General features: G+C 34.7%; 1 protein-coding gene across 2 annotated transcripts in view; it reads left to right on the forward strand.

Moving 5' to 3' along the window:
- Sbf2 (SET binding factor 2) overlaps positions 1–15,673 on the forward strand; it is a 426,994-nt gene that overhangs the window by 361,174 nt on the left and 50,147 nt on the right. For both annotated transcript variants that reach the window (XM_046438075.1, XM_046438076.1), the window contains exons 25-26: positions 596–741; positions 10,157–10,352. In XM_046438075.1, coding sequence (XP_046294031.1) covers positions 596–741; positions 10,157–10,352 — 342 coding nt within the window. The remainder of the gene's footprint in view (positions 1–595; positions 742–10,156; positions 10,353–15,673) is intronic.

Raw genomic sequence — 15,673 nt, forward strand, 5'->3', positions numbered from 1 at the left:
GAATATACCACAGTGAATCTCACTATCATGTACATCCATAAGAATGGGGTCCTAATTAGAAGAAGATATATTTCATGCTTGTATAATTATATCCAAATGGATTCTTCTGTCATTTATAATTAAAAATAACCAATCTTAAAAAAAAAAAAAAAAAAAAAGGAAAAGAAGCCCAAAGTGCTGCCAACTGTAATTGTCATATGACCTCAAAAAATGTCTTAATTGGCAGAGAAGGGGTCAGGTTGGCTTTCCAAGTAGGGAGACTTCTGCAAGCATAATTTTGTGGGACTTTGGTGGCATGGAGAATCAGAATGGGTTCAGGCTGTACTTAACCAAAAAAGGCTACCCCAGGAAGTTTAGATTTAGGTGATAAGCAGTTTTTTGCCTAAGTGTCCTCCTGATGACAGTGGAGTCTTATATGAAGTTTGTCTACTGCCACTTCTAAAGAAGGAGAAGCTTAACAAAAGTATGTATAATACAGTAGACTGTACGTATGGCTGTGGGAACAGAGAAGAAAAAATTTGAGCTATGTGGGTGTCAAAACTATAAGTGTACCTTTATATTAAATTGACATTCTCCTTGATTTTATTACTTGTAGCACTTTCTCAAAAACAATTGTGAAAGGTGCCAAAAGGGCAGGGAAAATGACAATTGGGCGGCAGTATTTATTGAAGAGGAGGACAGGAACAATTGTGGAAGAGAGAGTAAATCGTCCTGGATGGAATGAAGAAGATGATGTATCTGGTATGTTAAGAACCATTTTTCATGATTTAGTTTTTTTATTCTTATTTGAATAAGAAACGACAATGTAGTTGCACTTAACCTTTTTAATTTTTTTAATTAATTTTTTATTTGTTTTAACTAGTTATACATGACAGTAGAATGCACTTATATATTTTGATATATCATACATACATGGGATATAATTTCTCATTTTTCTGGGTATACATATTGTATAATCATATTGGTCATACAGTCACATATATACATAAAGTAATAATGTCTGTTTCGTTCTACCGTCTTTTTTATCCTCACATCACCTGCCTTCCCCTTCTTTCACTTCCCTCTACCTAATCTAAGGTAACACTATTCTTTTTTTTTTTTTTTTTGCCTTTATACATGTCCTTTGTTTTTTGTTGTTGTTGTTGTTTTGTATTACAGTTCTTTTTTTTCCCCTTATACCATGTCTTTTCTTTTTTATTTTATTATTTTTTTAAATATACAACAACAGTGGAATGCATTACAATTCTTATTACACATATAGAGCACAATTTTTTGTATCTCTGTATATAAAGTATGTTCACGCCAATTTATGGCATTATATATGTACTTTTTTTCATTACAATTCTTAAAAAACATATATACCACAATTTTTATATCTCTGTTTGTATATAAAGTACGTTGACACCCAATTCAAGTCTTCATACATGTACTTTGTATAATGATGTCCATCACATTCCACCATCCTTGCTAATCCCCTGCCCACTCCCTTTCCCTTCCACCCCTCTGCCCTATCTAGAATTTATCTATTCCTCCCATGCTTTCCCACCCTACCTCACTATGAGTCAACCTCCTTATATCAGAAAAAAACATTCAGCATTTGTTTTTTTAGCATTATATTCTCCAACACCATCCATTTATCTGCAAATTGCATGGTTTTGTTCTTTTTTAATGCTGAGTAAAATTCCATTGTGTGTATATGCCACTTTTTTTTTTTTGATCCATTCATCCACTGAAGGACATCTAGGTTGGCGCCACAATTTAGCTATTGTGAATTGTGCTGCTATAAACATTGATGTGGCTATGTCCCTGTAGTATGCTGTTTTTAAGTCCTTTGGGTATAGTCCGAGGAAAAGAATAGCCAGATCAAATGGTGGTTCTATATCCAGTTTTTCAAGGAATCTCCATACTGCTTTCCAAATTGGCTGCACCAATTTGCAGTCCCACCAGCAACATACGAGTGTGCCTTTTTCCCAACATCCTCACCAACACTTATTGTTGTTTGTCGTCATAATAGCTGCCATTCTGACTGGAGTGAGATGATATCTTAGAGTGGTTTTGATTTGCATTTCTCTGACTGCTAGAGATGATGAGCATTTTTTTATACATTTGTTGATTTATTGTATATCCTCTTCTGAGAAGTGTCTGTTCAGGTCCTTGGCCCATTTGTTGATTGGGTCATTTATTTTTTGGTGCTTAGCTTTTTGAGTTCTTTATATACCCTAGAGATTAGTGCTCTATTTGTTGTGTGAGGGATAAAGATTTGCTCCCAGGATGTAGACTCTATGTTCACCTCACAGATTGTTTCTTTTGCTGAGAAGACACTTTTTAGTTTGATTCCATCACATTTGTTGATTCTTGGTTTTAATTCTTGTACTATAGAAGTCTTATTAAGGAAGTTGGGGCCTAATCCCACATGATGAAGATTAGGGCCTACTTTTTCTTCTATTAGATGCAGATTCTCTGGTTTAATTCCTAGGTCCTTGGTCCATTTTCAGTTAAGTTTTGTGTATGGTGAAAGATAGGGGTTTAATTTCATTTTGTTGCATATGGATTTCCAGTTTTCCCAGCACCATTTGTTGAAAATGCTATCTTTTCTCCAGTGCGTGTTTTTGGCACCTTTGTCTAATATAAGATAATTGTAATTTTGTGGGTTAGTTTCTGTGTCCTGTGTTCTGTACCATTGGTCTACTAGCCTATTTTGGTGCCAATACCATGCTGTTTTTGTTACTGTTGCTTTGTAGTATAGTTTAAGATCTGGTATAGAGATACCACCTGTTTCACTCTTCCTACTAAGGATTGCTTTAGCTATTATGGGTCTCTTATTTTCCCAGATGAGTTTCATGATTGCTTTTTCTATTTCTATGAAGAATGCCATTGGGATTTTGATCAGAATTGCATTAAATCTGTATAGTGCTTTTGATAGTGTGGTCATTTTGATAATATTTATTCTGCCTATCCAAGAGCAAGGTAGATCTTTCCATCTTCTAAGGTCTTCTTTGATTTCTCTTTTAGGGTTCTATAGTTTTCATTGTAAAAATCTTTCACCTCTTTCATTAAGTTGATTCCCAAATATCTTTTTTTTTTTTTTTTGAGGTTATTGTGAATGGGGTAGTTTTCCTCATTTCCTTTTCAGAGGATTTGTCACTGATATACAGAAATACCTTTGATTTATGGGTGTTGATTTTATATCCTGCCACTTTGCTGAATTCATTTACTAGTTCTAGAAGTTTTCTGGTGGAGTTTTTTGGGTCTTTTAGATATAGAATCACATCATCAGCAAATAGTGCTAATTTAAGTTCTTCTTTTCCTATACACATCCCTTTGATTTCTTCTGTCTGTCTAATTGCTCTGGCCAGTGTTTCAAGAACTATGTTGAATAGAAGTGGTGAAAGAGGGCATCCCTGTCTTGTTCCAGTTTTTAGAGGGAATGCCTTCAATTTTTCTCCATATAAAATGATGTTGGCCTGAGACTTAGCATAGATAGCCTTTCTGATGTTGAGATATGTTTCTGTCATCCTTAGTTTTTCTAGTATTTTTAACATAAAGGGATGCTGTATTTTGTCAAATGCTTTTTCTGTGTCTATTGAGATGATCATATGGTTCTTATCTTTAAGTCTATTGATGTGATGAATTACATTTATTGATTTCTGTATGTTGACCCAACCTTGCATCCCTAGGTTGAATCCCACTTGATCATGGTGCACAATCTTTTTGATATGTTTTTGTATTCGATTTGCCAGTATGTTATTGAGAATTTTTGCAACTATATTCATTAGAGATGTTGGTCTGACGTTTTCTTTCTTTGATGTGTCTTTGCCTGGTTTTGGGATCAGGATGATATTGGCCTCATAGAATGAGTTTGGAATTACTGCCTCTTTTTCTATTTCCAGAAGTAAATTGAAGAGTATTGGTATTAGTTCTTCTTTAAAGGTCGTGTAGAAATCGGCTGTGTATCCATCCAGTCCTGGGCTTTTCTTGATTGGTAAGCTTCTGATGGCTTCTTCTATTTCCTCACTTGATATTGGTCTGTTTAAGTTATGTATATCTTCCTGACTCAATCTGTGCAAATCGTATGACTTAAGAAATTTGTCGATGCCTTCAAAGTCTTCTATTTTATTGGAGTATAAGTTTTCAAAATAATTTCTAATTATCCTCTGTATTTCTGTAGTGTCTGTTGTGATATTACCTTTTTCATCATGTATGCTGGTAATTTGAGTTCTCTCTCTCCTTCGTTAACGTGGCTAAGGGTTTGTCAATTTTATTTATTTTTTTAAAGAACCAACTTTTTGTTTTGTCAATTTTTTCAGTTGTTTCTTTTGTTTTGATTTCATTGATTTCAGCTCTAATTTTAATTATTTCTTGCCTTCTACTGCTTTTGCTGCTAGTTTATTCTTTTTCTAGGGCTTTGAGATGTAGTGTGAGGTCATTTATTTGTTGACTTTTTCTTCTTTTAAGGAATGAACCCCATGCAACGAATTTACCTCTTAGTACTGCTTTCATAGTGTCCCAGAGATTTTCATATGTTTTGTCTATGTTCTTATTTACCTCTAGGAATTTTTTAAATCTCCTCCTTGATGTCTTCTGTAACCCATTTTTAATTCAGTAGCATATTGTTTAGTCTCCAGGTGATGGAGAAATTTTTATTTTTTATTTTGTCATTGATTTCTAATTTCATTCCATTATGATAAAATCATAGTACTATATCTACTTTTTTGTATTCGCTAAGAGTTGCTTTGTGGCATAGTATATGGTCTATTTTAGAGAAGGATCCATGTGCTGCTGAGAAAAATGTGTATCCGCTTGATGCAGGTTGAAATATTCTATATATGTCAGTTAAGTCTAAGTTATTGATTATGTTATTGAGTTCTATAGTTTCTTTATTCAACTTTTGTTTGGAACATCTATCCAGTGGTGAGAGAGGTGTGTTAACATCACCCAAGATTATTGTGTTGTGGGCTGGGGATGTGGCTCAAGCGGTAGCGTGCTCGCCTGGCATGTGCGCGGCCCGGGTTCGATCCTCAGCACCACATACAAACAAAGATGTTGTGTCTGCCGAAAACTAAAAAAAATAAATAAATATTAAAAAATTCTCTCTCTCTGTCTCTCTCTCTCTCTGTCTTAAAAAAAAAAAAACGATTATTGTGTTGTGGTCAATTTGACTCTTGAACTTGAGAAGAGTTTGTTTGATGAACATAGCTGCACCATAGTTTGGGGCAAATATATTAATGATTGTTGTGTCTTGTTGGTGTATGGTTACCTTGAGCAGTACGTAATGTCCATCTTCATCTCTTTGATTAACCTTGGCTTTAAGTCTACTTTATTTGATATGAGTATGGAAACCCCCCCTTGCTTCCACAGTCCATGTGAGTGGTATGATTTTTCCCAGCCTTTCACCTTCAATATGTGTATGTCTTTTCCTGTCAGATAAGTCTCCTGGAGGCAGCATATGTTGGGTCTATTTTTTAATCAATCTGCTATGTCTTTTGATTGGTGAGTTTAAGCCATTAACATTTAGAGTTATTATTGAGACATGGTTTGTATTTCCAGCCATATTTGTTTATTTTTGTTATTTTACTTGAATTGGTTTTCCTCTTTGATTAGTTTTTCCTTTAGTGTCCTACCTTCCTCTGCTGATTTTCATTGCTGTTTTTCATTTCCTCTTCATGAAATATTTTGCCAAGGATGTTTTGTAGTGTCGGTTTTCTAGCTATATAGTTTTCTTTTAACTTTTGTTTATCATGAAAGGTTTTTATTTCATCTTCAAATCTAAAGCTTAATTTTGCTGGATACAAGATTCTTGGTTGGCACCCATTATCTTTCAGAACTTGGTATATATATATGTTGTTCCAGGATCTTTTAGCTTTAAGGATATGTGTTGAAAAATCTGCAGTTATCCTAGTTGATTTTCCCTTGTACGTAATTTGATTCCTTTTTCTTGTGGCTTTTTTTTTTCCTCTCTCTCCTTATTCTTTATGTTGAGCATTTTCATTATAATGTGCCTTGGTATGGGTCTGTTGTGATTTTGTACATTCGGAGTCATGTAGACTTCTTGAATTTGGATTTCCAATTCATTCTTCATGTTTGGAAAGTTTTCTGATATTATTTCATTGAATAGTTTGTTCATTCCTTTGGTTTGGACCTCTGTGCCTTCCTCTATCCCAATTACTCTTAAATTTGGTCTTTTTATGTTATCCCATATTTCTTGAATGTTCTGCTCGTGGTTTCTTATCATTTTCACTGTGTGGATCTATGTTCTTTTCAAGATTATTTACTTGATCTTCATTGTCTGATGTCCTATCTTCTAAGTGGTCTTCTCTGTGATACATTTCATTTTTAATTTGGTTTATTATTTCTTTCCTTTCAAGGATTTCTGTTTAGGTTTTTTGTATAACCTCTATCTCCCTGTTGAGGTGATCTTTTACATCTTGGATTTGTTTGTGTAGCTCATTGTTAAAGTGATCTTTCACTGCCTGTATTTGTTCTCTTATGTCTTCTTTGAGATCCCAGAACATTTTAACCATATATATTTTGAAATCTTTCTCTGTCATTTTTTTCTGCTATAGCTTCCAATTCTTCTAATGTCTTGATTTGTTTGTGGTACTTTCTTCCCTTGTCTTTTCGTGTTGCTCATGTGTCTTCCTTTCCAGCTCTGTGGATCTGGTGTGTTATTGTTTTTACCCTATAGATTTGTAGTGCTCTTGTAGGCTACCAAGATCTCTCCTTTGTGGGAAAGGACAATGTTAACAGACCAATATCAACAATACATCACCTGCTCAAATGGCGATCCGATCTGATAGCCATGTCCACCACAAAATGGCGAGGAAGGTTTTCCAACATGGAGTTGGTCTGCTTCTACTGCCAGGGTGACTGGTGATGTAGGGGGAGCTGGGCCATGACCTTGTGCTGTGGGTAGGTAGCAGCCAAGTGACCTGTGTGGGAGTGACACGCAGTCTGGAGTTCTGCAGAGGTGCTGATAGGTGTTTCTGCTTAGCTGCTCGTGAGCCGTGCATGAGCTAGAACTGTGGGCTTTAGGTCCGGAGTCTGGAGACGAGTTACTCGAGCTCAGAGGCTCTGATTTCTGCGCGGGTAGTCGCAGCCCTGGTGATTTCTGCAAAAATCCACTGGCCCCTGGAGATCCAATCTGGGAACTGCCCCCACCTAATATGGCCAGAATGTTGAGCCAAGATGGCAGCGGTTTGCTTTCAGCACTGGGGTGTCTGGTGAGGTTGGGGGAACTAGGTGATGGCGTTGTACTGTGGGTAGGTAGCAGGTGAGAGCAGAGCGAAGTCTTGGCGATCTGCAGATGTGTTGATAGGTGATTCTGCTAAGGCAGTCGTTGGGTCTTGCATGAACTGGAACATCGGGCTTTGGGTCCTGCTCGAACACTGAGGCCCCAGAGTCCTGCGCGGGGTCACAACGTGATTTCTGCAGAGAGTAGCTGTATAGGGATTCTCGAACATTCTTAGAGATGCAGTATTCCGACTAGGTGAGATCTGGATCACAGAGCAACACAGAATGCTGCCTCCCTCAGGTCCGCCATCTTGAAACTCTTGCACTTAACCTTTGATGTACAAAAATCTAGATCTTATGAGAAGACTGAAAATACCAAGTTATCAGAACTGGAAAAAATATAATCATTTTCCTCATATTCTGTTATTTAGATAATATTTTATTAAATTATACTTCTTTACTAAATTTATACATTGACATTTTCATGTGGGTCTTATAAAAAGGAGTTAGAAGGAAACTCCACTGCATAGAAAATTTGGGTACAGGGTACTCCACTGTGCTTTATTCTAACATAATAAGAATAAGGAAGTAAAGATATTAAATATTCAAAGTTAAAGATTGGGCTTTTGATAAAAATATTTGTGAGTCCTCTTAATCAAAAGGGAGACCTAAGATGAAGGAATTCTTAGGTGATAATAAAAAATATCTGCTAAATATTTAAAAAAATTCACAGGCTGGGGCTGGGACTCAGTGGTAGAGTGCTTGCCTCGCAGACGCGAGGCCCTGGGTTTGATCCTTAGCACCACATATATAAAAATTTAAAAATAAAATAGATAAAAAATATTTTTAAAAAAAGAATATAGTTGAGGTAGCCAATATAATGCTTAGTTGGGAAAACAGAAGAAAGCCAGTAGCCAAATATCATATTGACTGATTTTTTTTCCTGTGTAACCCAATATCTATATACTATGGAATTAATACTACAAAGAATCTGATCTAATGTGGGAGGGATGTCATTACATGATTTTCCTATCAAAATTTTAGATCCACTTAGTGATTATACAGTAACTACTACCTGTAACAGTAATGACACATTTTAAAAGAAACCTTGTTTTTAGGGAGAGCTCTGGTCTCCCTAAAAGGTCTCCATTTCAGTTTACTGGGATAAAGAACTTATGTAGTTTTGTGTGTCTGAATACATGCCCTCCCTATATGAGAAGGTGTGCTTACGTTCTTCCTCTGGGAGCAATGTAAAGATCCATCATTTCATTACTGAAGTGACCATTTGATGGAACCCTGTCCTTCTCACAGTCATATGTAAATCCATAAAAAATTACTGTTGCCCATCCTGATGATTTTTCTAATTCAAAGATTTTATGATTTCATGGAACGAAAAACATTCTGTTAACTGGGCACAATGGTTTGCACCTATAGTCCCAAACATTGAGGAGACCAAGACAGGAGGATGGTTCAGCCCAGGAGTTCAAGGTCAACATAGGCAATATAGTAAGACCCTGTCTCAAAAAACAAACAAATAAACAAAGAAGCATTATTCTATGATAATGATTCCATGAAAAAACCAAATTATGTAATGCTCTTTGCTCCTCTGAAAATTAAAGGCCAACATAAAACTAGCACTTGATTATCTTCCATTGCAAAGTTCACAGATTGAAACACAAAGTCTTATTTTTGCAAGGGTAGCTGTTGGTTTTCATCTTTTTTTCTTTTTAATTTTAATGGAAGAAAGCCATCTCTTTTCTTTACACACTGGTACTTTGAGTATATTTCCATAACCTTCAAAAGTTTTATTTGACATCTCTCCCTTTAAAAACAAACAGAAAAGTAAAGTAGGATACTTTGAGTATATTTAACATAACCTTCAAAAGTTTTATTTGACATCTCTCCCTTTAAAAACAAACAGAAAAGTAAAGTAGGATAGTTATTAACATGGATTTTTATCTTTTTTTTTCTTTTTTTTTTAAGAACATACAGTATCAGTTAGGAATATCTTTTGTTTTTAATCCTCCCTTAAGATACTTGATTATTGAGTAAATTCTTTCACATCTAAAATCGTAAAGAGGCCTGTAACCATGATTGCAAAACTGTGAGGGAGTTTTTCATGTACACCACATCATCCAACAAAATAAAAAAATATTTTCAGAAAAGAACTATAACTTCTTTATACCATTCAAAGGGGGGGAAAAAAGGTTCTTCCCTCTAGTGAGCTTCTGCTTACTCTAGAAATTTCTAATAAAATTTATGCTCTGAAAAGTAAACTGAAACCCAAATGATGAATTTAGGTAATGATCTTTCCTACTAAAGATAAACTTACTGACATGACAGTTAACTTCTGACAACATTTGGGTATTTTTATAGTCATATATAGAAATCACTGCAGTTTGGCATTAATGAGAAGATTGATTAAAAATAGAAAAATATTGGCAATTAATTCAGAATTATTATTTTTAGAAATTACTTAAATGCTATTATTCCTCTGACATTTTCTAGTTAACTGAATTACTACTATTCGTTTCTTGACTGTCCACTGCTATTTTAATTCATGTTTATTTATAATTCCTCATAGAAGTTACATGGTTTAATTTATGATATACATAATACCTAAGCTCTAATGTAAAGATTCTTTTCAAAATTAAGTTTGAATCCTAGCTGAGTGCAGTGGCAGCAATTTGGGAGGCTGAGGCAGGAGGATTGTGAGTTCAAAGCCAGCCTCAGCAACTTAGTGAGGCCCTAAGCAATTCAGTGAGACCCTGTCTCAAAATAAAATACAAAAAAGGGCTGAAGATGTGGCTCAGTTAAGCACCACTGGTTCAATCCCAAGTACAAAAAAAAATTAATAATAATAATAAATTTTGAATTTTTTACTTTGAGTTAATTATTTCTTCAAACCCTGTTGTTGCCATTATAGTTTCAGATGATAGTGAACTCCCGACAAGTACCTTGAAGGCTTCGGAGAAGTCTACAATGGAACAGTTGGTGGAAAAAGCTTGTTTCAGAGACTATCAGCGTTTAGGTTTGGGAACCATAAGTGGCAGCTCCTCCCGATCAAAACCGGAGTATTTCCGAATCACTGCCTCCAACAGGATGTATTCACTGTGCCGGAGGTAAGTATCACTGGGCTCCAAAAAGAAACCTTTCTTTTCTTCCTGTTTGAGTCATCAATGGGCTGTTTACATCCGTAATCCAGAGATAAATAAAAGTGCCAGAAAAGAGATATAAATATTTTAGAGATACTTTTTATGCAGAATGAAAAAGTATATCATTGGTATTCTTAAAACACGTGTATCACCAAAAAGTGCTATGCTAGGTCAGACAGTGAAAGACAAAGTGTTTATCTCCTCTATGGATATCCTTTATGTCTCTCTTCTCAGTTTGGTTTTTTTCTAGCATGCACAAAGATAACATGAAGCAAGGGGCTGGGGTTGTGGCTCAGTGGTAGAGCACTTGCCTAGCACGTGTGAGGCACTGGGTTTGATTCTCAGCACCACTTGTAAATAAATAAATAAAATAAAGGTCCATCAAAAACTAATAAAAATATTTTTTTTAAAAAATATAACATGAAGAAAGAAAAGGATGTGCTCAGACACATGAGCAAAGTAAAGTGAAGTCTGCTACAGGCCTGGGATCCCAAAACCTTTTCTGTAAAAGGCCAGATAAAATAATTTCAGGTTTTTGAACTATAAAGTCTTTCATTGCAGCCCCTTAGCTCTACGACAGAAGTGACATTAAAGAATGAGTGGATATGACTGGCTTTGGCCCACAGTCTGTAATTTGCTGACCCAGGTGTAGGCACGACTTTTGTATGCTGTCTAATTAGAATATTTATTAAATTATATTAATAATATAAATGAACACATTTTTTTCTATTCTTGTTGCCTCTTGCTGCTTTTCAAATGTTAGTCTCTGTTTCATTCTTTACTATATGTAAATATATATTCTCTAAAACTATATTCCACCATTCTACAAGTTCAGTCACTTTCATCTCCTGGTAAGTCGTTTTCTTTTATGTATGTATATATTCCTGCTTGGATTAAATAGCTTCAAAGCCACTTTGTAAATTTTAAGCCTTGTACATATTTTAGAAAATTGTCTTCATGTTACTATTAGTTTCAGCCCTGCTGCTCCAAAAGAACTATAGGTATGTCATTTTAAATGGCAACTTAAGTGTACAAATACCAGTGTGACAATTGAGAAACTAATTGAGAATATAATTTGAGATTGTGGACAAAAAAACATTTTGCATGAAGTACTAAAAAGTTGGGACTGAATATGCAGCAATTTTTCTGAGATTCTTATTTCTCTTTGTAGATAGGTATTAGTAGTGTTGTCAGGATGTGATGTCCTGATGATTGGGAAACTTGCTATCAGGATTATGCTCACCAGTGAGAAAAGAGATTTTATTTATTATTTTAGTCTGTCAGAAGCAAAGTAAAATCTTAATAGACAATTTATTAGAAGACCTGTTATAAAAACATTTACGGTAGTGTAAAATATGTATCTATCAAATTGTTAGAATGAAATAGAATAACAAATAAATCATAAGAATGCATGAAAGGAAAGAAAAGGAAACATAGGACAAACAGAATACAGGTAGTAAGATGGTGAATTTATATCAATAATTGTAAATATTTCAATATTTCAATATTTACATTAAAGAAACATAAAACCTTTAATAAAAGCTGTTATACAAACATCAAAGTATAAAGCTTTACTTTAAAGTATAAAGCATTACTAGGAATAAAGAAGATTAACAAAAGATTAATTTCACACACAGAAATTCATTAAGACTAAGAAGAGTTTATTTCTTTACAGAAATACAGAATTGGCTTAACATTGAAAGTAAGCCTCCGAAAGATCAGTAGAATAGAGGGAAGGGAGCAATGGGTGGGGTGAGAGGAGAGGAAGGAGAGGTGCTGAGGACTAAATTAGAACAAGATACATTCCATGCTTTTATAATTATGTAAAAATGAATTCTACTGTCATATCTAACTAAAAATAACCAATAAATAAAAAGAAAGTGAGCCTGGAGATGTGACTCAATAGTAGAGTGGTTACCTGCCATGCACAAGGGCCTGGATTTCTCCCTAGCAAGAAAAGTCAAGGGAGAAGGAGATAAAGAGGCAGATCAGTCAGTGTATCTGACTGTATTTGGTACTTTAACAAAATTAAAGAAAAAAATATGTAATAAGGTTTTATATATAGGAAAACATTTTATAAGATGTAATATACACTTATGATTTTTTAAAAAGAACTGAATAAAATCAGACATAAAGGGATAGCTCCTTAATCTGTCTTATAAACCTTACAGCAAAATTTACTTAATGGTAAAAAGCTTTTCCTCTGAGATCAGATGACAAGGATGCTCTCTATCACCACTTCTATTCAGTGTTGCATTTGAGGTCCTGGGGAGTGAAAAAAGAACTAGAAAAATAAATGATAAAAGGATAAAGGTTGAAGAAAAAAAATAAAGTTGTCATTAATCACAGGTGACCCGAATGTACATGTAGAAAATCTGAAGAAATCTAGAGGTAAAGTAGGTTACTGGTATAAAGTCATTCTATTAGTCATGTATGTATCCAAACCAAACCATTGAAAAATGAAATTTCAAGATGATGCTATTTGATATTTTAATGATGCTGTTTACTGATACTATTTACAGTTGCACTAAGAAGCATCAAATACTTAGGAATAAATCCAATGAAAAATGTGCAACACCTCTATATGGAACACTCACAATAATATTGAGGATCATTACAGCTCTAAATAAATAGATATTTCATGTTTTAGATTCAAATATTCAATATTTTCATAATTGTAAGTTCTCCTAAAATTGGTCTATAGATCCAATGAAATCACAACTAGAATCCTAGCAAAAGGTTTTTGGAAATTGAAAAGGTGATTCTAAGAGTTATGTAAGAATGCAGAAGGCCAGGAGTAGTAAGGATAGCCTTACAGTATAGTACTACAGTATATCAAGACTTTTTGTAAAGCTTCAGTAATTAAGATAGTATGCAATTAGCACAAGGATGGACAAACAGACCAGTGGAACAAAAGAAGGAATATAGCAATAGCCCAACATTTGTCTTGGTTTAGGGTAAAAGTTGCACTTAAGAGCAGTGAATGGAAAGTTGTCAATATATGGTGCTGGAGATATAGATATAGATATGGGTTAATCTTTATCCCAAGCTTATAATGTAAACAAAATCAATTCCCATTAACCTGTAGATCTTCATATGAAAAATTAAAAGTTCCTGGCTGGCTGCAGTGGCACACACCAGTAATCCTAGAGGCTCAGGAGGTTGAGGCAAGAGTATTGCAAGTTCAAAGCCAGCCTCAGCAAGTTAGCTAGTCCCTAAGCAGCTTAGCAAGACTGTCTCAAAATAAAAAGGGCTGGGGATGTGTCTCAGTGGTTAAGTGCCCCTGAGTTCAATCCCTGGTACAAAAAAAAAATTAAAATTAAATTAAAAAGTCCTAAAAAATAGAAGAATATCTTTATGACCTTGAGGTATAGAAAGATGCCTTAGGACAGGAAAAGCATTATCCATAAAGAATTGATAAATTAAGGAGTGTTGTACACTAGATTAAAAGGTGATTCTAAGAATAAGAATTCTAAGAATAAAAGGCAATAAAAATGTCAGGAGACTTGAACAAACACAAAAGAGAATATTTTGGTAGTAAAAAAAATAGTATCTGAAAAGACACTCAACTTATTAATCTTCAGATAACTAAAAATTAAAATCCCAGTGAAATAACTATATAAACCTGCCAAAGTGGCCAAAATTTAAGACTGACAATACACAGTGATAGTAAAGATGTTGAGCAATTAGACTCTCACTTATTACTGTTGGGACTGTAAATTGGGTAAACAACTTCAGAAGTTACCTGGTAGCATCTACTAAACATTGAAGCCGCTACTGAACATGTTCATAACCTATTACCCAAAAATTCTCTCTTAGATAGAGTAGAATTTGTAACAGAAATACACATGTGCTCCCAACAGATGTCTATAAGAATGTTCATGGCAATGTCATTGTTATTATTACTACATGTTTGGGGGGAGTGGTTTCTGGGGTTTTTGGTTTGGGTTTTTGTGGGGTTTGTTGCTGTGAATTGAACTCAAGGCCTCATGCATAAGTATTCACTCTACCACTGAGCTACACCCCCAACTCCTGCAACATTATTCTTAACAAAATCAATATATTTTCACAAACTGCACAAAAATCAACATAAGGACAGAAAAATAAATAGTAATATACTATACAGGAATGAAAATGAATAAATTATATCTATATAGTAATATAGGTGGATTTCACAATATTAAGCAAAAGAAGCCAGAACAAAAGAACAAATTCCATTGATTTCTTTTATCTGGAATTCAGAAATCTATCCATATTGTTAGCAATCAGGAAAGGTAATCTTTAAGGAAGAGAAACAGTGATTGGGATGAAACACAGGGGGTCTTCTTAGATGCTGATAATGGTTCATTTTTTGACATAGGTGGTAATGACATGAGTTTCATTTTTGTGTTAACCGTTCGTGTTTTGAGCACTTGTGTGAGCTATTCCTTGTTTTAAAAATTTCCACGGCAGCTTTTGAAGCCAAGTCTATCCCGTGAGGCTTATTACTCTTGAGCCTACATCTGAAGGCTCTAGGGGAAGTTTGATAGAGTGGTAGCAGGGTAATTGGTATAGTTCATTACTAAATAAGAACTGTTACTAAGAGTACTCTAGTGATCTTCAGTCTTACCACTCTTTGCCCCAGCACCAGGAGCTATCAAGCTGTCACTCCAGCATGTGTGGGAGCAGGAGAGCCTTGGATCCTATATGTAGCACAGCATGGTCTGTGGTACTCAGGTCCAGTGGAAGGAATGGACAGCCCTATTACAGGAGGCAAGGAGTGAAGGAGTGTGCTTGTTCTGTCTCTGTTACTAAGGCAGCCATTACACATTATTCCCTTTACCTAACATACATTATCATGGTATATAGAAGCAAGTTAGGGGAGAACAGACATTAAAATGGTACTAGAAATAAAGAGTTCTAATAATGGAAGTGCTTTTTCAGTCCTCCTGAATGATTAATGGTGTCAACAGCATAGTCTTCTCAACAGTTTTTGGTATGAATAAAATACAGGTTACAACTTCCTAGAATACCAGAGTACTAGGAGTGCTAGGCTTTTAAAACGTGGGGTAAGTTTTAATTTGGCATTCACTAAAGTAGTTGAAGGCTGTGATTTTCATGACTGTAAACTGGATTATATCAAGCTAAATAATTAGAATTTTTAGGAATGATATTGGTGGTGGTCATACAACAGTGTGAATATACTTTATACTACTGATTTGTACACTTTAAAAAAAAGATAACATGGTGAATTTTATGTAGTTATATTTTACCACCACAAAAAAAATCACCAAATAAATAAATAAATA

Source organism: Marmota monax, unplaced genomic scaffold, assembly GCF_021218885.2.
Source record: "Marmota monax isolate L192 unplaced genomic scaffold, Marmota_monax_Labrador192_F-V1.1 WCK01_AAM20220418_F8-fsc00061, whole genome shotgun sequence".
In the NCBI taxonomy this organism is placed as follows: Eukaryota; Metazoa; Chordata; class Mammalia; order Rodentia; family Sciuridae; genus Marmota; species Marmota monax.